The 23,605-nt window shown below is 39.6% G+C and overlaps 1 protein-coding gene across 3 annotated transcripts in view; it reads left to right on the top strand.

Annotated features, from left to right (window-relative positions):
* The window catches only part of KALRN (kalirin RhoGEF kinase), a 464,957-nt gene that overhangs the window by 214,300 nt on the left and 227,052 nt on the right, over positions 1-23,605 (top strand). For all 3 annotated transcript variants that reach the window (XM_066553090.1, XM_066553091.1, XM_066553092.1), the window contains exons 7-9: positions 5,494-5,685; positions 12,318-12,449; positions 16,537-16,767. In XM_066553090.1, the coding sequence (XP_066409187.1) occupies positions 5,494-5,685; positions 12,318-12,449; positions 16,537-16,767 (555 nt within the window). The remainder of the gene's footprint in view (positions 1-5,493; positions 5,686-12,317; positions 12,450-16,536; positions 16,768-23,605) is intronic.

The following is a 23,605-nucleotide window of genomic DNA, read 5'->3' on the forward strand; positions in this document are numbered from 1 at the left end:
CATTTGACTTGTAAAATATGCAAATTCAGTCATAATTCTTCAGAAATACCATTAGAAGAGTCAGGCTTGAGGATCTCCCTTTATCCTTTTTTGTGCTAATAATACAACAAAATATGGTAATGTAAAATAATGGTGTCTAGTATTCTTTTCTTAAAATAACTGGGAGTTATGCTTGGTAAGAGATCATTGCTGTTAACAGAAAATTAATGATTTTGGTAGAAATTTGATGTATAATTTAGCTGGATCTTTTTACATGCAATACATCAGCAACTGTTGGATTCAGAATAGCTCAGCTGTTTATTACTCAGAAGTATGAGTAATAAAATAATGAAATCTTGAGGTGCTTTTTTTGGAATGTGGGGCTCGGGCTTTTTTATGGTATTGAATTTTGTTTTGTTTTGTTAATACATTAAAATCAGTATCTATTGGAGATCTGGAGGAGGACAAAGTAGCTAAAGATGGCTGCATGTTTAGCAGGGAAAAAGCCTACAAACTTCAGGAAAAGCTGGATCCGATTTTGGATCTCTAAGGTATTTTGTTTTGGTTGTGGTTTTTTTTTGTTTTTTTTTTCTTTTTGGGGTTTTTTTTCTTTACACTGTGCCTACTGTCCTTTAAGCCTGGCATACTAATAAAAATTAAAATACAGTCTTCAGTTCCTCTAGAAAATGCACATCCCTAATATTTACTGGGTCATGCCTTTTGTTGCATGATCTTCCTGTACACCTCCATAGGCATGCTGTGACCAAAGCTCCCTTTTGGAAAAACAATTTGCTTCTCTGTTTGTTACAATAATTCTTCCTTCTAAATGATCAATATGGGATGTGGAAAATCATATATTTGAGGTAATAAACTGTAGTGTGGTATTTTTCTTTCAAATAAGGAGCATAGATTTTTTTTTTCCCTGTGATTCGAGGCAGTGCTTGTTTTCACTTCAGTTTCAAAATAAATTGTTACTCTTTATCACAGCTGTATAATGTTTATACTGAAGCAATAATACTTTTCACAAAGATGAATATTTAACTCAGACCTTTTTCAAGCAATATCAATAATCTAATAAATTCACTAGAAAACAAATCCTCAGTGTTCCAGTATGGCACAAAGCATACTACATGTAGCTCTGCACTTGTATACCTGGTGTACAAGCCATTTGTTCTGACCAAAGTTATTTGTATGTCCCTTGCCTGGACTTTTTTATGCCTGGATCTGATAATTTCCTTAAATTATGAGTTCCTGCTTTCTGCACACAAAAATGAGAGTATTCAGTGCTGATACTGCTGCCTGTCCTGCTGGTGTCAGGGAATTATCTGACACCACACAGAGATCCATATTATCCCAAATCACAATATATTTCTAACACGTTACAATTATCATGTAAAGACTAATAATATCTGTTGAAAATTCCCAATATCTTACTTCGATGAATGGTATTTTTCTGTATGTAGGCTGAGTTAAATGCCATCCAATATTACATAGGCTACATGTAATTGGTCTTGTTATAGAAACTTAAAGGTCTTAAAGATGTCTCATGAGGGTTTTTTTGTCACTGAAATATTCTGCTTTGGATTTATGTGTTAGGCTCATTTCACATATAGTTTCTAAAGTCACAGTAGCACAGTATAAACTAGTTATTTTTTTATTTTATTTTAAAGAAAAGTCCTTCAGCAATCAAATTTGACTTTCAGCTAATCTGCAGAACCCTTGTCTTGTAGCCCACCTTTGCTGCTTGCCATCACAGTATCTCACCTAGTCCTCTAGGAAATGATGAGATGAACACTCCAAATTCCTTGCAGATTGAATGCTTTCCACTGCTCCTTTTTCTTTTTTGAGTGTCAGGCATTCTTTGTTGTCCCAGCCAGGCTTGTAGGGTTTCATTAGAGGGGAGGTCTCCCAGCTTGCCCATGAGGTGATCAGGGATGAATGGCTGTATTTCCCTGAGGGAGATCATTCCACAGTTGCAGCTCCATCTCTGTCAGTGCTCATTGCTGACACTGAGGGCTCTGATCGGGGAGGGACCTGGACGTGCACAGTGTTTGCTGTGCTGGTGGGACAGCTGTGTCACACCCTGGGGACCAGAATCAGGCTCTTGGCTGGGCCACAGAAATGGGCTGAGAGTTGGTGGACAAAGAGGGGAATGAGAGCTTACAAGGCACTGCTCAAGGCTTTTGTCAACTGTAAAAGAAACTCTTACCTATCATGATATCCGTGTACATGCGGGGAAATTTTTGTTTTGTTTTCCAGCCCAGTGATTTTTAGAAGGCAAAAATCCCCCTTTTTGGACTAAAGTTTCAAAGTTGAAATAAATGAGTTGTGTCAAAGTCATGGAACATTGCTGTGTTTGAAGAAAAAGTTCCCAAAGAAGTTTTGATTTCCTGTAGAAAATGTTTTTTTTTAATACTGATTTTGATGAAATATTGAAAATAAAAAAATAAGTCTAACCTGAGAAGTGCCTTTGAAAAGCATACAAGTACATGTGAAATAAACTTTGTTAAATGCTGAAAGGTATTTATTAGCTAAAATTTCAGTGCATCCTAGTGTCATGACTACAGAATGTTAACTGAAGTGCTTTTACTTCTAGGCATTAATATATTGTTTCCTCATTTTTTGATCTATTATGCTCCTATATAGCTATAGATGAGTGATCCCTGAGTGGTCTTCCTCAGGGACCCGTCTCAGGTTTGAAAGAAAGATGAGGTTACGTTTAAATTTAAAGTGAGACTTTCTATGCACTTACTATTGTGAATTTTCCAAGCCTAAAGGAAAAACAAAGTCACAGACATTAGTTGCTGTATTGAATTTATTTCCTGTTAAGATTGAAAGATCTATATAATAGTGACACAGAAGAAATCTCAATTCACTCAGTTTATAGAAGTGAACACACCAGAGGGAAAGGAAAATTTAACTTTGTGAAATGTCAACAGACGAATTTCGTCAGCATAGATTTTCCATTTTACTTCAGAACATTACACATTGGCAGATAAAGATGAAAGAAAAAAACCTGGCTTACAATGTTTGTTCAGAAATGTCTTGCATTTTGTGGATTGTGGTCAGTTAAATGTTGGGGTTTTTTCCTGAAAGTAAATTATGGATTGCCTTGAGGCCAAATTGCATTTTACTTCAATCTGCTACAGCAATACAGAAGAGCCCATCACAGGTGATACTGCACTTGGGTGCAGTTTTTGCTCAAAAATGAGCAGGAGAAGCTCAGGAGTCTCTGTTTTCTGAGCCTTTTCCACTTGGTGCGCAAAGAATGGAGGCATGAGCTGGTGATTCCCAAACTGCTTCTTGCTTCCTGCTGAAAAAGCTATGGAGTTAATGGGTTGGTACCCTTCCATGAAAAATTCCCATATAGGAAAGAGACATTTTGCTCCTTATCCCTGTCTAAAAATACAACAGACATAACAATATATAAATCTATCTGACTTAGAAACTAGACTCTCAGAACATCTGCTGCAGTTTAGCTAAACTTTCCCTTACCATCCTGCTGGTTAACACAGCTGTGCACTGGAGCCATTGGGAACCACAGAATTCACAGTTGTTCCCTCCATGCCCATTGCATCGCAGTGGCTGAGATAAAAATAAAAATAAATAAACAAAATCAGGATGAAAACAACCATTTTCTACAGGAAATTGAAACTTCTTTGGGAACTTTTTCTTCAAACACAGCAATGCTCCATGACTTTGGCACAACTCATCTAAGTTTTAGCACCTGTAGTGATGCTGAACTACTTTCCACCAAAAGGATTGACCTGCAATGTTGCAAAATTGTCTTGGCTGAGGTTTTACTCATGAAGGATTTCTGGGAAAAAGGCTTAAACATTTAGTAGGATTTCCAGTTTGTAACCTAGAGGGACACAAAGAAATGTTGGACAGTGGCTGGTGGTCAAAATTTCAAATCATAGTATCTTTTTTTAGTATACTTTAAGCTCCAGAACAGTTTTGATTGGTTTCTCTAGTTGTAGTGAAAAAAGATGGCTATTTCTTAAAAAATAATCTAACAATTTTGAGCCAAATCCAATTTTTAAGAAAAGGCTTTGTGATAAGAGGATAAACAAGACTGAAGGCTGGGTATTGCTTCAGATCTATGTTATTTATATGACAGTTGTCACAATCATGGTTCTACCAGGGAGAATTGAGTGGCTCAGAGGGCTGGGGCCCAATCTTTTTCCCCTTTAGCACCTAGAGTTATGATGAATGTACTTCATAGTTATCCCACACACTTTGCAGACATACTTTGCCCTGCTTTACAACTTAGTTTGGACCTGTGCCTACCTTGGCAGTGCTCTGTTGCATTTCATGTTTGGATTGGCAGATACCTTTCCACGTTTTGCTCCCACTCACTCTGATGAGATCCTGCTCCAACAAACACTTCCATCTCTGATTTATTATTTGCCCATGAGTAATGCTGCTAAAATCATCAGGGCTCTGTCTGTCCTTGTGCCTGAGGGTCTTACAGATTCTACTCCCAGAAATTTCTAAGGCCCTTTGGAAATATTTTAGAGAGACAAGAAAGCAGCAGTAAGTCATCATTAGCAAAACATCTCAAATTGTGAGATGTTCCTTTCCTCTGGTGAGGAGGAAAGAGAAAGGAAAAGTGCTTACACCAAGTGACTTTCCAGGAATCTGCAGGACAGCTGTCATTTGTCTTGTGATGGTGCATCAGTGTGGGACACTTTCATGATGGCTATTTATTTTCAGCTTACATTCCTATGCAGAATGGGGGTATTGTAATGCAATTATATTGCTGTCTGAGGTTCAGTTTGAGAAAAAAACCATTCTTCCACTTCTTCAAGGCTGAATAAAAACAATAATGGAAAATTCTTATGAAAGAACAGAAAATATTACCCTTTTAGAGGCTTTTGAATCCTTCTAAATGCAGAATAGCGTTGAATAATATCTCTGCTGGAGAACAGCTTAAAATAGCCTGCAGAAAAGATAACATTTTAACTCTCCACCATAATGTAATAGACATTTCTATGGAAACACTTATATTTCTATAGGATAGCCTTATGAGCTCTTTAAAATTCTGTAAGACTTTTCCATTTGTTGACTCTACATGTCTATAAAGGATTATCAGACAGTTCTCAAAGGGCATAAAGCAAACCTTTTACCTATGAATATGTGGACATAGCATCCAGAAATATGAATTAATGCAACAAAAAAATCAGGAATATTGTAGAAGCAATGAGTACACCCTAACAGGTGAGTAAGTAGCTGAAGTATGGCAAATTAGTTTTACATAAATAAATTCAAGGAGAGAGGGGGAGATAACAGTGTTAGATAATGGCATAGATGTACAGAAAGAATCCAGAGGGATGGGTTTTTAGAGTGGAAGGTATTCTGCCTGCTATTCACGCATATTGAAGCAGGTGGCTGATTGCTCTCACTGAACTGCTTGGCTTTACTCCAACTGATGGTGCTTGGAATGTGTAATGAATGCAGAGGGTGGTCACAGTTCTTCCCTCTCTTTATTTACGTGTGCTTTTTAATTTTCAGAATGCCTATGTCAACATCAATCGAATCATGTCTGTGGCGTCGAGGCTCTCCGAGGCAGGCCACTATGCTTCCCAGCAAATCAAACAAATATCCAGCCAGCTGGATCAGGAGTGGAAGAGTTTTGCTGCAGCTCTGGATGAGCGCAGCACCATCTTAGCCATGTCTGCTGTCTTCCACCAGAAAGCTGAACAGGTGAGTGGCTCTGGGGAGAGGCAGAATGGTTCCCTGCTTCCTCAGTAAAGATGATGCTGCAGTTATGGCTTGGTGGGTTTTGGGTTATGTGCACTGAGGCCAAGAACTTTGCTCTTGGGGGCTCAGTGTCCCAAAAACAAACAGTAATATTTCCATCCTAAAAACAGCCCATGTCCCCTGGTGAGTAAGACATCTTTTCACTTTAGTAATGAGAAAGAATCTGATCATAATCGAAGTACACTGGTGCATTAACAAGCTGTTTTATTTCTAAAATTTCATTAGTGCTGTGAATAAGCTCAGGATTATTATGGTCAGGAAAACAGTATGTGCACTCATGTATATGTGCTATGTGCAGAGGAATATAACACACATGACAAAGGTGTAGACCAGCAGGCAATTTCTAGGAGCCAAAGAGTATTACTGTTAATGAATATTATGGAATTCATTCCAACACTTACAGTGCTCTCCATAGCCCCAGACATTGTTAGAGCTCACTGAGCAGAGATTTCAGAGACAGCTGTGAACATCAAAGAAAATTTTCCATACCCCTGAACTCTATTTTGTGTCTTTAACAAGTACTAGAACAGTTCCATAGTTCATAGCTAGAATAAAGATTTAAAATGTCACTGAATAAACCTTGTGGGTTTTTTTTTTTTGCATCTAAGCCAGGTTCACCTAATGATGATGCTTCAACATCGATGATATGTTGATTACATTCATTTTCCAGTGACAAACACTGCTTTGGGGCTTTCTTCAGTGTTGTTGTGTGCTTGTTTTTCCAAGTAGTTAATACCAAAGTTACTAAGTGGGTGTGCTTGGTATTTATAAAATAACCCATAGCTGAAGCATCTGAAGAAGAAATTGTAAGAGCTAAGAAGGAAACTGTGTCTGTTAAGCCAGAATATATGTGTAGAAAAGGTTATCTTAAAGAGTAAAGATTTTACCCATTGTTTGTTTCTGACTGTGAAATTACAATGGATTTTTCTTTACTCCGTGGCTCTTATTGACAACAGGCAATAGCATAGAGCAATTACTCACCCTACTGGGCATTTACTCATGTAAGCACACTCAGTGCATTTGATGGGACTAATAATGTATGAAGATGCCCAGTACAAAACCTTTCATCTCCTTACAATGGGTACTGTAGTGATTAGGTGTAGTCCCGGTCAATCATCATATATTCATAAAGGAAAATCAAAGGATATATAGGCAGGCTGTGGTCACAATTAAAATGTTAGTCACAATTAAAATGTTAGCGTTTATTAATGAATTAGATAGTTCTTGTTTGCTTGGTTATGTTTAGGGTAGTTTTTACGACTTCATAGTTTTTTGGTTTTTTTGTTGTTGTTTTTTTTTTTTTCATGAGTGACCCTCTATTTTTCTGAAGTGTCAGTGTTGTTTGCTATTTCTGAGGAGCTGCTGAGGTATTGTGCAGCATGAAAGGTAATAAACCAGAAAAGTATACTGACCTGCCTGGCACCTCCTCCCAACATATTGAAATTCGTGCTGTCTGACAGGAGCCAATTTCTCATTATTAACAGACAGGAAAATTTGCTAATTGTGCCAGCAGTTGGTCCTCGCTTGCAGTAAGAGAAAACTCAATGGAAGAGAAATGCTGAAGTGAAACCTGTGAGCTCAGCTACAAAAAACAAATGTGAATGTCACTGTGTCCATGAGCCAGGACTAAAATTTCTTCCCTGCCTTAGTAACTCTGGCATAAACCAATGCCTTGAGCTAATAATTTGGTCATTTAACCTCTGTATAGTTAAATAGTGAAGTGTTTGAGATTTGGTCTGTAACTAAGTCTGTTGTCTATCAAATATTCATTCCAAATGTGACTCTTTATTAGTTGGCATCCGCCAGGGCTTTTTTTTTAAACTCAAATCAGGGCTTCATTATTTTACAATAAATAGGGCTTACTGTCAAATAGAGCTGTATTGTAAAGCAAAGATACAGATAAACCCACTATTTCCTCTGTTGCAGATCAAATCTATTTTTGCTCCCTTTGTTCTCTCAGTAAGGGTAATCTTGTTGCAGATGCAGCCATTTCTCCCAGAGTGTATCCCTGCTTCCCTCTCATGGATCTCTGGTGCAGATTGTCATTCCTTCTCTGGTGCAATAAGTTGCTGCAGTCTCTTTGTTCATCCCTTCCTGCTGATTGAAGGTCTCTGTGATGCCAACAGGAAGCCAGTCTTCTAGGACCATCATCTTTGAGCCTCTGGCACACCCCAGCCTGCAAGGGAGTTGTTGGCTGGGGACGAAGATTTATGAAATATCTATAATATGCAACATGAGCAGGAAGAAACTTGTTTTTTCAAGGTCTCTTCCTAAAGACCCCACACAGAAAACTGCACAGAATGCGATTTGTCTGGTTTGGAAGGATGAAAGGCTAAGTCAGCCCTGCTGGGAATTGAACCTCACATCTGTCTTCATGTGCCTCAGAATCACGGTGCTTTCCTGGCTTTTATTGCAGATACATGTGGCATGTATGAATGGGACTCAGCTACTCAGCTGAATTCATTCCTGGATGCTTTATTTATTTATTTTCCTTTTTTTTTTTAGTGTGTGTGCACATACTTGTCCTTCTTAAATTTTTAAGCACAGCTAGCACGTACTAAACCATCATCAAGAAAACAGCAAAGAAAAGGAAAAAATAGAAGAAAAGAAAGAAAACAAGACAAACCTTGCCAACTACATCGCCTCCAGCTAGGCAGTCTTCAACACAAGTGTCTGATCAAAAGCCAGTAGACTTCACTCAAAACAACCATTTTGTCTAGGTCAAGGTACCACTCAACAGATTCACTGGAGGTGTTTCCCAAATGTCCTCTGATTCCACCTGCTAAAAATCTCTCAATTCTGTGGTGTTTTTTTCCTTCTTTCTTTTTTCTTTAATTTCCCCTCCTTTTCTCATGCTAACATGGAGATATTCTAGAGCAAAAGAGAATCTAGTTCTCTGGGTTTATATATGTCTGAAGCTCTTCAAAGTGTCAGGAGGATGTAAGACAACATGTCTTATCTCACTGAAATTTCAAGAGAACTTGCTGATTTACTCCAGATGAGATTCCAGCTTGCCAACCACCAGATGGAGGAAGCACCCACACAGGTGTCCTCCCCATTTTGGATGTAATCTCTGAATGGGCTAAAGTGTTCATAAGATGTTCACTCTACAGGTCCTGTCAGAATGAGCAAATCAATGCTTGGAATTAGCCAGGAAATCTCAACCAATTAATTCTGGCTCAGAGTCTACCCTCTGAAGTGCATGAGCAGAATTACTGTTTAAGGTAGTAGGTGTTAAGTGCACACACTAGATATTTATGCTGATTCTCAGAAAAGTGACCCCTGACCATTTGTTTCATATTACTTTACTCCCCAACCAGGAAGATTACTGTTATCATCTCTCAGCCCTGCCTGGATCTCTCTAAGCACATCCTCAACTCCCTTGTATGAACCAAGGAAATGAAAAAGAAGAAAAGAAAAGAAAAGAAAAGAAAAGAAAAGAAAAGAAAAGAAAAGAAAAGAAAAGAAAAGAAAAGAAAAGAAAAGAAAAGAAAAGAAAAGAAAAGAAAAGAAAAGAAAAGAAAAGAAAAGAAAAGAAAAGAAGAAAAACAGTTAATATTGATAAGATGCAAGGGAAATTCCAGAAACAGCATCAGGAAAAATACAAGTAGCTTCATACAAAAAATTGAAAAATTCAGGGTAGCAAGAGGTATTAAGAGTCACTGAGGAAAGATGTCTTCCCATCTTTCCCCATAGCCATTCTGGCCTGAAAGCACACTAGAATTTTGTTTTAGATTTTCTGGGTCCTGGTGAACCACCCTGGTTATCCTGCAGCTTCCACACAGAGGCAAACAGTGAGGAAGGACTGGGCAAAAAATCTAGAGAAATGCAGAGTACAAAATGTCTGAGCTGTGTTTTGGAGCAACCACTTGGTACAGCAGAGCAGTCCCTGAGGAAAATTAGTAAGAAGTCTGAAAATCCTTTATTACCTGTTAGAATTTGCACACAGAATTTGCAACTCAGGTTGAGAATTAGGAGAAAGTGTAGATCATCATTTTAAAGATGCTTTTGGATTGGATCAGAGACTCAAAGGTACTGTAGGGACTTCTTTCATTTGTGAGAGACGTTCTTCCTGATCTTTCCTAAATCCTTGTAAAGCATGGACAATTATTTTAGTCTGTCATTTCAAATCATATTTAAGGGGTTTTTTAAGTTCCCAATAGGGGATATTCTAGTCAATAAACTAATTACAAATGTAAGCATTTCATTTAAATGGTATTGAGTTCTAGCAGACAGTAATGACTTCTGTTCCAAACTAACAGTTAGTAATTTACAATTTTAAATTCAAGTTTTTGCAACTCGCTCAAATGGTGATTTTGTATTGTGATAAGAATTTGCTTCTAGCATGAAGGGTTACATTTAAATAATTTTTTGTCTGCCACAGTGTGTGACAAATAATAAAAATTAACAAAGTTGCTCTTTTGAAAATATCCAAATCAGTAGTACAATGTCCTGAACACTTTGAAACAATACCTAAAAAAACCCTATTTGCTCTTCCTGCATGACTCTGCACACACAGCACAGACCACTCTGTACTCTTTCAGAATATCAAACCCTGACAAGCTGCATCTCTTTAAACTTTTTAAAGCAGATGATGTCAACTGCTCTTGCAATTGGCAGAAGCAAAATTAACAAAGTAATTGTGACACTGTCTATATACAAAAGATAGATGCAAACCAGCAAGGTGGACATTGTGCAGTGGATCGTCCTGAGACTTCTCCCATGAAGTGTGCAAATCACAGTCTGGAGATGTGACAATAGATGAGTAACATGACTGTAAGAGCTATTACTGAAATGGGTAGAATTCAGCATTTTTGATAAGAAGCATAACAGTGTGATTCCAGCTGCAGGAGCACTCATCTGTGAGGTGTAAAGGTCTTTTGTTCACTGTTTTGACCAAGAGGTTCATGGAACAGCCCAAAAGGGATTGATCCCAGCTCTGTGCTCTTAAACTGCATCGGAAATCATGTGAATTCCATTACTTTGGCACAAAATGTGATGACTTCAGCTTTATGCAGGGATGTTTGGGGATTTCATCTGAACAGATTCAACAGATCATAAGTCAAACCAGAGCAGGAGAGCCTGCCATCCTTGCCTCTGGCTTTCTAGAAAGCACAGTCCTCACTGATAGATTTGTACTCTGTAGACATGAACTCTTAGGAATTCATCTTTTGTCACAAATCTTTGTGCACAGAAGTGTTTACAGTGCAAACACTTTAGAGCCTTGATTACACAGCAGCATGGTGAATAGCTTTACACTACCAATAAAAAAGGGTGCTGATGCCAGAGACAGAGTTGAATTGGAATTCTTTGCTTTGAAACTCACAGCCCTTCACGCTGTGAGTGAGTGCTTAACTAACAAGCCACAGGTGAACACTTCAGGTGTGGTGATAAAGTTGTGATCCTGGGGTGCTTTTGTGGCATTATACATTCGTCCTACAGGGCACTACATCTGTTATATAATTAGCTGTTCTTTTTTATAAATAGCCCAAGGTGTGGCAGGCTGGTTTAACAGAAAGATGGGGGAAGAGAAGGCATTAATGAGAAATAATGAGGTGGCATTAGGCAGCTCATATGGACAAAATATGAACATGTGAGCTGTGTCATTGAACCAAGCTCTGCTTAAAAGAAAAACAGGGTGGGAATCTTAGAGACTAAATTCCTCTTTTCTGTTACAGAGCAGGCAGCACCCAGGAGAGCTTCCTCAGTTTGTTCTGCCAAAGTGCATCAGCACTGCTCAGGAGGCCTTTAGAGTAGAAAAATACCTTTTTCCACCCCTTTGCACCCCAAAGTGTTCAGTTTCTGGCTGGCTGTTAAGGGTTCCAACCAAGGTGCTAAACCATATCAATTGCAATGGCAATGCTTTTTTTTCCCCTCCCTCTTCATGGACATCTGCCCACCAGGAACTGGACTGAGACCAGCAGCTCATTTTGTGCTGGCTGCCTAGCAGCTGTCAGATGGTAATGGCATCTGATCACTGCTGACCTGGGCCAGAAGCACATGTGACATGGGGGCCTAAAGCCTTGGCATCCTAATAGCAACCCCACCAAGCTGGACCTGGGATGGAGCTCCTTGGATGCAGACTGTTTGCCTTTCACTGAAATGAATCTCAGCAGTGATTTTAAATGGGAGTTTTCTCATGTGAGTAGTTTTAAGGACAGGTAAATGAGGGCAGACAGACAGATGAGACAATGCTAAATGCAGCTGGAGCTGTCACTGTTCCCTGTGCTTCACACTGGTGTTTTTTCTCTAAACATGTTGTAGCCTCCCTTTTGCAGTGTTGTAGCCTCCCTGATGGTGTGCAAGGGCTTTTAGAAGGGGTGTTTGCTGAACCTGCTTAAATAAGCATTTATTTTTAATCCAGAAGAAACAGAAAACATTCCTTTGGATCTAGGCATCCTTCAGAGTACTGAGGAGGTGACAGGAATGTGCCTTTCCAAGGTGCCCAGAAGGACTCCTTTGTAACTTCTGTGTTCTCCTCAGTCATTGCTGCAGTCATGTGTGGCACTCTGCAAAGTTGATGTTGATGAGGTGTTTTGTGTCACTGTTGCTCATTGTTTCTGGAATTGTTTCAGTTCCTTTCAGGTGTGGATGCCTGGTGCAAAATGTGCAGTGATGGAGGCCTCCCCTCAGAAATGCAAGACCTGGAACTGGCCATCCACCATCACCAGACCCTCTACGAGCAAGTGACCCAGGCCTACACAGAGGTATGTGCTTCCCAGAGCAAATGTGAGGATCTGCTGAGTGATAACAGACACGAGGCTGCATTTAGGAGGATTTCCTTTCCATTCCTGCAACTCTTTCAAAGATAGAGTCAGACCCAATCCCAGGCTGTACTACATGACTTCCCAGCATGTACTTCTTGCTTGTAAGGCAAGAACCAAAGGTCAAATCTGAAATCATACAGAAATGAAATCTAGAACCAGTGTTGGCACCCCAAAGAAGAGGCATTTCTCTGTCTCTGCTGAACTGGGAACCCCTTTTTGCCACTAGCACTTTTACTCCTTTTGCTTTCCTTCTGTGGATGAGTCCTGGCTCTAGCACAGGTATGCTAATGGCTCAGAAGATGCCAAAGGCTTTTTCCTTCGATGTACAAAGAGATGTAAAGTCCTAATTGCAACAAAATGCTCAAAAGACTGCTTTAGACAGAATCTAGAATCATTGAGGCTGGAAAAGACCCTTAAAATCCTGAGTCCAACTGCTGAGCTAAAACTATCATCTACCAATAAATCCTGTCCCTAAGCACCATCTCAGATGTATTTGTACGACTGTCGTAAAATATCTCCAACCTAAATAGGGTATGTGCTTTTTTCCTTTAAAAGAGGATGCCAAGAATGCTGAGACAAATTCTCTGGAATTTTGTCAAAAAAACCCACATGAAGTTCTTGCTTTTTTCTCCATTCAGGCTATGGCATAAAGTAAAAGCTACTGACAAAAAGAGTTTCCTGTGCTGTGCTGGAGTGTCTCTCTGGCTGTGAAGGGATTTGCTCCTTGCAGGGTTTTCCAAGCTGGACTGGAGGACTGTGGTAGTGTTTACTATACTTAGTAAGTCACCAAGTGAAGACTCCAGGACAGTATATATATATACATACATACATATTTTTATATATATATATGTATCTCCCACTTGCTCATGCCTTGCTCTGGTCATCATAGAGGAATGATGTATTTTCTCTAAACCCCATTTTTTTTCCCTAGTGCAAACTGTACATGTTTCACAGATGGCACCATTAGTCTTGTCACTTCCAAGGCTCTGAAGGTCTTCCTGAGGATATCCTCAGGATATAAAGGATATCTGCAGATTTTCACTTATTCCCTATCTTTGCATAGAGCAGCCATGGGATGATTGCACTAGCACAACAAAATCTATCCTTTGGTTCACCCAAGGTTACATAACTTCTTTCAGAAGCATTTGCATTCTGCCCATCCTTTCCCTACCACAAAGCCAGGAATATCAACAGGTGATAGGAGTGTGTGTGTGTTTTGTGCCAGGTGGTGAGCTAAACTTTCCCAGAGTCGAGCAGCAGTTTGCTTTGACAAATGCAACACTGGATCTTACACCTTACTGGGATTGCAAGTCATGGGGTGTGGGTCTATTCAGCTGAAGACTTTTGCAATACTTAAAAATATGTTGCAAATAAGATGATGTGACTAACCTGTGTTGTTTTGCTTGTCTCCTTGCAAAATCTTTGAAAAATTCAAAAAGATTCACATGGAAAGAGTTTTGTTGATTTATTTTTGCAGTTATGAGGAGAACATGGAAATGAATGAAAGAGCACAGTAGGTGGCTTCTCCAATTTTGAGGCTGTTCCTTTCAGAAATCTGCTCATTGGGGAACTCTGAGAACACAGAACTTCTGAGCTATTGATTGGGAATGCAATAATAGTCACAGTTTTGGAAAACAAACTTTTTAAGCTGAAGAATTTCAGAGCTGCAGATGATATGAAACCCTGGAATATCTGTTATCCTTGAGAATACTGAGTACCACTGGTTACCTGATGGTCACCATGCTCCTTTTCATTTATTTAGTCCAGTGTAATTGGGATAGGGGTATAAATTGGAGAGCAGAAGAACACTTCTAATAGACTCTCATTTGTATTGATGATAATTAACAGGACAACACAATGACTTCAAATCTGGTGTTTTATCTCTGTCTATCCAGAGAATTACCAGGAGGTAATCCCCATTAGGGAAAAATCATAACTTGTAATCTCTGAGGTTTTTAGACAGACAACAGAAGCAAATTGCCATGCAACAGATAAAAACCTACATCCCATAGAAGAGAAAGGAGTAAGAGACAATGCAGAAGTGTAGCTATTAATAGGTCTGTATTACAGCACAAACTTTGTAACAAAGTTTTTCTGAGTAAAACATGTGTGTTATATTTTCTGTGCAATCACATCTCTTACTGCTAAACTTTTGAACCTTTATTTTTAATCCCAGTTCTGCTGTGATTGTAGCAGTGTAAAGCAGCAGGGACTCTATTAAAACCATTGGAACACCACCCAGGGAGTGATTCAAACCACCTCTAAGCCTAAATCCCAGTAACAGAAGCACAGTGAATTACAGAGTGGATTTAGCCAGTGCAAGGAGTTTCTGGTCTAATAATCTGCACCCACATGTGTCCATGGCCTTAGCTTCCTGTTCCCAGCAATTAAGGAGTTGCTGCTTGTCTTCCCACAGATAAAATAGGATGTAGTGTGCCTTATCTTCTTCCTCTGGAAGCTGCTTCTTCCTGACTAGCAGCTAATGCCATCTCCATAATCTTGCCAAGGTAACACCTCTGCCCCAATGTTTCCTCCTAAAATCCTCCATCATATCACCACTATCCACTGCTGTTGTTCCTCTGTGACCCTAAAGGGCTCCAGCATGTGCAAATTATTCCAGCTGATCTTCAGCAGCAACTGAAATCGAGTATGGGAAGCCACTCCCTTTGTACTCTCCAGTTATTTCCTCATCTAGTTTCAAATTACCTTGAATACTTAAAAAAACCCCAAGAATTTTCCTAAGGCCACCAAATAGTCATAAATATAATGAGATTTGACTCCAGTTTTTGGTTTCTCTGGAAATGCACCAGACACCCAGTGCTATCAGAGACCAGGATGTGGCATGGCTTACCAAAGTTAGGGCATTAAAAGGATATTTGCTACATTTGAATAAGCAACTTATAATACAGGAATAAATAAACATGGAAATTCTGGAGATGTTTTTTAGCTTTGACTGATAATATTCCAAATTTGAACTGGATGAAAAACATTCATTACCCTACTTTCTGTCAGGATTGGTGATTGTGATTGCATACAAATAACACTTTTCAGGAAAACTTGTCATTTTCACTGCAGTTTGTTTCAGAGGGAAAAGCAAGAAGAAGGCTGGCAAAAGAGAGGGATTCCAGTAATGTCCTCATTTACCATTTCTGTTGAACAAAATATTTTAATTTTGTAATCTGGAATGGAAAAGTTATTTCAAAAAGCCATTTTTTGAGAATCAGTGCATGAACACATTTTTTAGCAGAAATCTGGTTTTTATAGTTAAATTTGTCATTTTGCCCCTACAACATGAAAGTGGTCCAGGAATGTTCCAGAAAAAAATCTGACATTAAAAAACCAGGCATCCTGATTTCTTTTAATGCCCAAATGCCTTTGCATCTGTAAATATATTTTAATATGCTTGAAAAAGGTTACATGTATGCAGAGGGCTTTGTATTTCCCAGCAAACTTCATAGTCTATTGAAAACTGAGACCCATAGGTCCCTCTGAGCTCTTCCTGGGGAAGAAAAGAATCAGTCTAATTTATTTTTCACTGCCACTGAATGAAATACAGAATGGAATGTCACACTTCTCAATGTATAGACATACTTACTAATCCTACAAAGAAGGACTCTCCCTTATTATACAGAATATGAATGACTCTGCCATCTGTGGTTTTCTTAAAATGCCACCTCCTCACAAAGATAGGCCCGCTCTTGCAAATGCCACCTGTCACCAAGCAGTGTGTGTCAGGAATTTTCAGTGCCCAAGTGTCACCATGGAATAAAGCCCTGGGATCTCTGTGTGCAGCCCCAGCAGTGCTGTACCTGAGCTCCTGCTGAGTGACACAGCAGGGCCACTAGGAAGCAAAGGCAAGTGCTGCATGTGTAAGTACAAGTCAAAAAGAGATGTTATGAGCTCTTTCTTCCTTTTTGACTGAAATAAGGAAAACACACTGCAGAAAAAGAATGAGCTAGGCTGTTCTCTGTCAGCTGGCAGATATTTAAGTACCAGTGCAGTGAAGCAGTTCTATTTCTTCATTCAGGTGAGCCAGGATGGAAAAGCCTTGCTGGATGTCCTACAGCGTCCCCTGAGTCCTGGGAATTCTGAATCTCTCACTGCTACTGCAAACTACTCCAAGGCTGTTCACCAGGTGCTGGATGTGGTGCATGAGGTCCTGCATCACCAGCGGCGCCTAGAAAGCATCTGGCAACACAGAAAGGTCCGGCTACATCAAAGGCTGCAGCTCTGTGTTTTCCAGCAGGATGTTCAACAGGTAATAGCCCTACTAAAGAGATAAAAAAATGACCCTTTATTTGCAGCCATAAAGGTTAGTGACTCATGCAGAGGCTGGTGCCATAAGCAAGATTTCACACACAGCTCTAGAAATCTGCTAAAATCCTAATGCATCTTTTGGTATCTCTTGGTTTCATGTTGGAAATCATCAATCAGTCCAGTGAATATTGATCAGTCCATTCCCTGTAAGAATGTGACACTGTGTTCAGTGCTTAATTTGTCACGAGTGAGCAATTAGCTATAGGTACTCTACTGTTCCTGAGAAAGTTATGTTTAATAGAAAAAAGAATTTCAAGTGTAAAAATCAATTGAACTGTGGTGTATTTCACCTTTCAGTGTGGAAACAACATAAACTGACAGTTTAGTGGTGCTGTTTACATGATCTTTGCTCTATTACCACTTATGGAATCCACATACCCATGCTATGAGTTTGCTGGCTCCAGTGAAGTGCACACCCCAATGCTCAGAGCCCTCCTCACATAAATACAGTTTATACAGCACAGGTTTGTCTCAGAAAACCTCAGCTCCAGGTGGATAACTTTTCTGTCCCAGAGGAGTCCATGTGAGTGCCAGCACAAGAGGGTGAGTGACAATAAGTATGAGATGCCATGTTTGTAGCTGCCAACTATACAGGCACAATCCACAGATGTTCCAGGGCTCTGCTCATTCAGGGTGGTGTGGTTTGCTTAAGGGCCCCATTATAGCCCAAAGCAGATGTTGGGAGCAATTTGGTACTTGCTTTAAATGAAGAGGTTGAATGCTCTAATCATGTTTATGGAGCATTCTAGTGTCCCTGGCGTTCTGTATGCCACTGCCTTCCTCCAAGTGAAAAATGAGGCAGAGATGGAGCAACAAAGCTGTCACATGCAAAACAGACATGAACCAACAAGGACAGGAGACAGGCAACTGTTATTCAATGTGCAGATCTGTGGTGCTATTAGTGCCATAACTGGAGTTCACCAGCACAGACAGAACTGTAGCTGTAGATGTTCTTTGCAAATATTTCTGACCATTTCTTTGGCAGTTTTCAAAAATTTGCCAGTGTTTTTACCTACTCAGGTTTTCCTCTAAAACCACAAAAATATTCATGAGATATATATAATTAAAACTAGGACTGAATGTAACAGATGCTTAATTTAAGCAACTTTTCTTTCATTATGTTTCAGCAAACATACTGCATGGTAATGAAATTCATAAGCTATATATTAAACAGAGCATGTATTTGGTATTCAGTTAGAATATTTTCAGCAAATGATATGAAGTTAATGCAGTTTTAGGGCCAAAATCTGAAAAATCAAGTGTTTTTTAAATTCTGATGGTTTTATACTTTTTCTAATTGTGGTATTTAACATCAATAAGAATCTTAGGTATTCTTCATTCCCTAGGGTGATTTACACTTTTGTTCAATCTTTCCAAACTGAAACTTTCTTTCTTACATCTCCTGAATTCAGTAGAGGTGTTTATGAGGTTCATTCATGAAACACATTCAGACTTTTACTTCCCACACATGCAAGGCAATAAGCTGTGTCACTGGTTTTCAAAAGGAGCAGGTCTTTGTCTGTACTGTGGCTTTTGGTGAGAGAAAAAGAAACAGGCAGTAAGAGTCTCTGGAGCACAATCACTTGAGAGAGCATTACTCTGTGTGAGTTCTGTTGGCAGCAATCTTTCCAAATTTTTCTCTTAATGGGTAGTTATTATCTGGGAAGCAACAACTTAATGACAGACATGCTTCCATCCTAGCACACACTGGAGGCATCTCTTTGTCCTACTTAGAAAGTAGAGAGGAAGAGATGAATCATTCTGTTCACTAAACATCTGTACTATTCAAGATAAATGCTTTGTAACTCATAAATGAAATTATCAGCTAAATAGAAATATGAATTGTAGATTCCATGAGGAGGAGGAAGATATCTGAGTATGTTGATGAGGGCTTTTTTTTGAAACTAATCACCTCCTGTATATCTGTCATGCAATTCCTATTATGCTTATTTTGTTAAAAGCCCATCAGTTGGTAGATGAAGCTGTCTACCTGGATATTGTCACTGATCATAAGCAAGACTTATCTCTAATAATTTCTTGCCTTGTCAAAATTTAACAACCTTCAACTGAGCTCCTCCTAGTTCAAGTCTAAAATGAAAAGATGTGGGAGAAGAAATCCTGACAAGAGAGCCCTGAGTTTATTATACTTCTCTGTCTTCTAAACACGTAATGATACAGCATAGTTTCTCTGAGGAAGATACTCCTCTCACACAGCTCAGAATTAAACAGTTTCCCACAGGTGCAGTTTTCCTGTCAGGATATGCTGTGGCTCACCCTCTCCAGCTGTTGCCCAGTGCAGTAAAAGTTCTGGTGGAAGATGACCTCAGTGGCAGAGCTTGCACTCCTTCCCTTGTTCATCCATGCCTTTCTTGTTGTGTCACCTGTTGTGCATCAATCTTGTCTCACACATGGATGTTATAGGGACAGGTTTTGTTGTGTTGGATGTCTTAATAAAGACTGCAAGATTATTTTGCATCCTCTCAGTCTGCTACTAACAACATTAATAGATTTTGGTAAAGACATCTCCAAGAAGAGACTCTTATGGACCCTGAGAGATCAGTAATTGCTTATCTAACTATTCTGGTTAGTCTTGTCAGAGGGATTGAGTATTTGGGCATGGAATATCAAGAGATAATAGAGAAGTCTTGCAGAACTGATTAGCTGGATGAAGGCTTTGTGTAGGCCAAGTGTGTGCCATTTGAACTGGATTTGAGAGTTAAACTGAGTTCAGCAGGGCTTGTTCATATAATTTCTAGTTATCTAAAAATTCATTTGGAAGGCAAGACTGCCTGCTGTATGTACTAATGGCATGTCAGGGCTGTGTTCTCAGAGGTTCATACTGTCAAGGAAATACTTCTGATTCTAGCTGAGTTTCAGCATGAACTGCACAAAATCCCTACAGTTACAGCATAACTGAAATACATTGTGCTGTATAAAAATACAGTGTAAACGCTGCGGATTTTCAAGTTACAATATTAATGTAAGAAATGTTAGGCTATAAAATATCAGTAGAAATAATCACTACCTCACACCATCAGACATTTTACAAGACTATTTGCTAATACATCTATGTATTAATACAATTACATCCATTTGCACATGTGAACCAAGATAAATAATGGTGTGCTGAGGATGCTGAGTTATGAATATATAGTGTTTTAAAGAAGGAAAGAAAATAAATGGTGTGAAACTGCATTTGCAGCCTTCCCAGGAAATAGAGCACCATTCACACAAAAGCAGCAGCAGTTAAGAAAATTTGTGAGCTGCCATGATGTTCGACACAGGCAGGAACTGACAAGAAACTTTTTTAACACCAAAAGTATTTAGGATCATTATAAAAATGTTGGGTTGCTGAGTGTGTAAAATACTTCATTGCTTCAGTTGTTTTTTAGAAGTTCTCTGGTTTCAGATAGGGAAGAACTGCACTGTTTGATCCTTTTAGAACACAGCTGTGGGAGGAGGTGCTGAGATTCTGTCCCGCAAGGGAGAAGAAAAATCCCTTTGACTTTCATGCCATTATTTTGTAGTGGCTGCAGATGCATTGGTCCATTTTTATACCTTTTCCCTTTTGCTCCTCTCTGCTCTGGGTCTTCCCCTTCTGCAGACAGTTTACCATCCAATTAGCACCATTTCCATTTCTGTTGAGGTTTCAAACTGTTCTCATATTTTCTCACATTCCCACTGCTTTGCACTGTTAGGTCCCGATTTATCCTCCCAGCCTCTTTGTGCATCTCTGCACTTTAACATGTTCCCTTTGCCCCATGAGCAGTAACACCATGAAACAGCAAGGGCAGCAAAAAGCTTATAGCATGAAATGTTATCAAACAGCCTTAGAAATAGCTGAAGTAAGTTTATAAGGCTGTTCTTCACCCCATTGCCTCCCCATCCCCTTTGTTTCACACAGGCATTCACAATTCTCCACTCTAAACTCATTCATGTGGAGCACACCTGTTAAAGTAGGAGAAAGGAGACGCATTTGATGCTTTATTGAAATGGCCTGGGCAAACCTTGAACTTGGTACTTTAGCACACTTTCATGTCAGAACAGTCACACTGATACTCTCATTCTGCAGCCTTCATTGCTTCTCACAGAAATTCTCAGTCTTTCCATCATTTCCATACCTACATGCCAACACAGCCTGGCACAGGCAGCCTGTTTCTCCACAGACTCATGATTCTCTGAAGAACTCTGCTGGTGCCACTTTCTTCTCGCTTCACTTTGGTTGGGATGTCTGCCTGTAAATAAAGAGTGGAAGAATGGGTGGATATTGAGGTACGGTGTGCTGGTGCTTTCTTGGCTCTGAACAGTGTTGAGTTAGCTGTGGTAGCTCTTGCATGTCAAAATGGAGAAGATGAAGACCTTGTGGCAGATGAAGACCAGTGGTGAACAGCAAGATGACACTGACAAACATTTACTGGAGAGAGGGTAGGCAGTGCTAAGAAAGCTGGAGCTGTTGCCTTTCCAGCTGCAGTGATGTCTCAAATCCTCTTTGTTACTGAGAAGGTCAAGCTAGACTAGTGTCAGGTTCATCTAATTTCTCTAAATTTGGGATTTGCCTTCTGTTGGCTTCATGCCCAGATACATTAAGGGACATAGTTTTGGTTTCCTTACGTGGTTATCTGCCTTCTGGTGATGGATAAAAAGGCCATGTGGCCATTCTGATATCATTACATTTACCAGCTGCCATTGCTGTGGGAGACTGCAGAGTATTGAAGAGAAAAGGCTGTCTCTCTTCATAACCAAGCAGTTTAACTTGTAATGTGTCTGGCTTTTACTGGCAGAGAAAACAGATCAGGGCATGATCCTGACATCATTCGTATGGAAAAATGTCCTGCCAACATCTGTCTGTCTCCATACACTATCTGAGAATGCTGAGCACTCCATGTGATACATGTGATCTGTGTAGTCCATTTGCAGAAGAATGCTTGGATGTTTGAGGCAGTTTATGTTTCATTTAGCTCTCACACAAGATTTTAGAGGATTAGGTCTGTGTATTACTCCCCCATTTGCCTGTGTACACTTGGTTGGTTTGGTCCCTTCAAGGCAGTGAGGAGTTCTCCAGCATTCTGTACTTTTCCAACTTGTCATAGTTTGTTACAAAGACAAAGGAAATAAAAGAATAAATCTGCCTTTATGCTTTGTTTACAATAATACCTTCACTTGGTCTTGTAAAACTAGAGATTTATTAATAAACAATTGCTAAGGAAGCGAAAAGAACATTATAATTAAGTCAAGATTATATTTACTACCAGATGACTTCAGCCACATCACCCTGCAAGAATACATCACATGCTCTGTGTGCCATCTGAACAGATTTAGCCTGTAAATAGCTCCCACTGTCAGTCATTAATTAAAACATTACAATGCAAAGCATCCTAGAGAATTTTCACAGCTCCTTTGGTAAATTGATGTGGTCATGAGATGCATTTAATGTTTGCCACTTAAATGTTTACATTTTCAGAGTATTATTGCTGTGCTTTCTCTGACCTTAGAAGGTGTGTGTGGCCTTATTGGCCATAAGTGATAGTGAGTAGAGGTTCTAATTATGGTTTTATTGCCCCCCAAAAATAATGAAAAGGGAATTAGTACTGGTAAAACTTCTTGGCAACCTTCTCCCAATGGGATACAACAGGAGAGAAAACAACCTTTTGTTGTCCATGGCTAAGAGATAAATACCTTTGTTCTCACTAACCCTGTCCTTCCAGCAGCTGGGGATGCCTTTGGTTTATTATCTGATATGAATGTCTCAGCAGACAATTCTGATAGAACACCATACAACTTTTACCTACACAGCTGTAAAGGACCAACTTAATACTGTGTGCACATGTCTCCAAACTCACGTACATCCCTAACACCCCTGATGTAGCACTTCTCTGCTTTATTATTTATGCAGTAAAGGATGTACAATTGTAATAAAAGGGTTTTCTGTTTGCTTCCATCCACATCACAGACCGTGCAATTAAACATTTTGTCAATTGCTTTTTCACAGCAATTTTCATTCCATTCCTGTTGTTCCTGCCAAAGGAATGGGAACGTTTTCAGGCAATGTGAGTATGACCCCAGGCATTGAAGGGATCTGTGGCCCCACTCATCTTCTGAAGAGGTCTTATAAGTAGCCAGTGCTGGAAGTAAAGTGGTGGTTTATTTGTGCTGATTAGTATCCCGCAAATATAGTGAAAATGGCCACTAAAAGAACAAGCATTGCTGAGTGATTTAGTTGCTTGTTTTGACCTGTTAAAAAAGGACTATAATTCCTTAATTTGAACCCACAGTGGCATGGAATTATGCAGGAGTTTCATCCATGACTATGGATGTTTCACTAAGCTCTAGTGGTGACAGAGTACAGAGTAAGAGCACCCTGCACAGCTACAGAGCCCCTGGTACTCCTTGACCAGATTGTGTTGGATTTGCTGCACAAGGAACCACACCAGGAAAGAGAATATTGCCCATGTATTTCTTCAGTTTCTGGTGATTTCATAGGGATGTTTCTCTAGCTCCTATAGCTTGCAAAGACATGGAGCATTTATTGGCAGTTGTGGTCAGGGTTGGGCAACACAAACAGGACAGGGTTCATGGAAAAAGAGCACAACTTAAAGAAGTAACGTGCATTTTTCCTCTTTATCAGTGACTCTGTCTTAGAAATCCTCCCTTTGAAGGGCCACAGCAGAGTTTCCTGAGGGAGGGTGCAATCATGTGGCATGTTGCTGTTTGGGCACGTTCACAGAGTGGCTGTTGGTATAGAGGCAGGCTCTGTGTTTCTGTCCAGGCAGAACCTGGGA

Source organism: Molothrus aeneus, chromosome 7 (genome assembly GCF_037042795.1).
Source record: "Molothrus aeneus isolate 106 chromosome 7, BPBGC_Maene_1.0, whole genome shotgun sequence".
Taxonomy (NCBI): domain Eukaryota; kingdom Metazoa; phylum Chordata; class Aves; order Passeriformes; family Icteridae; genus Molothrus; species Molothrus aeneus.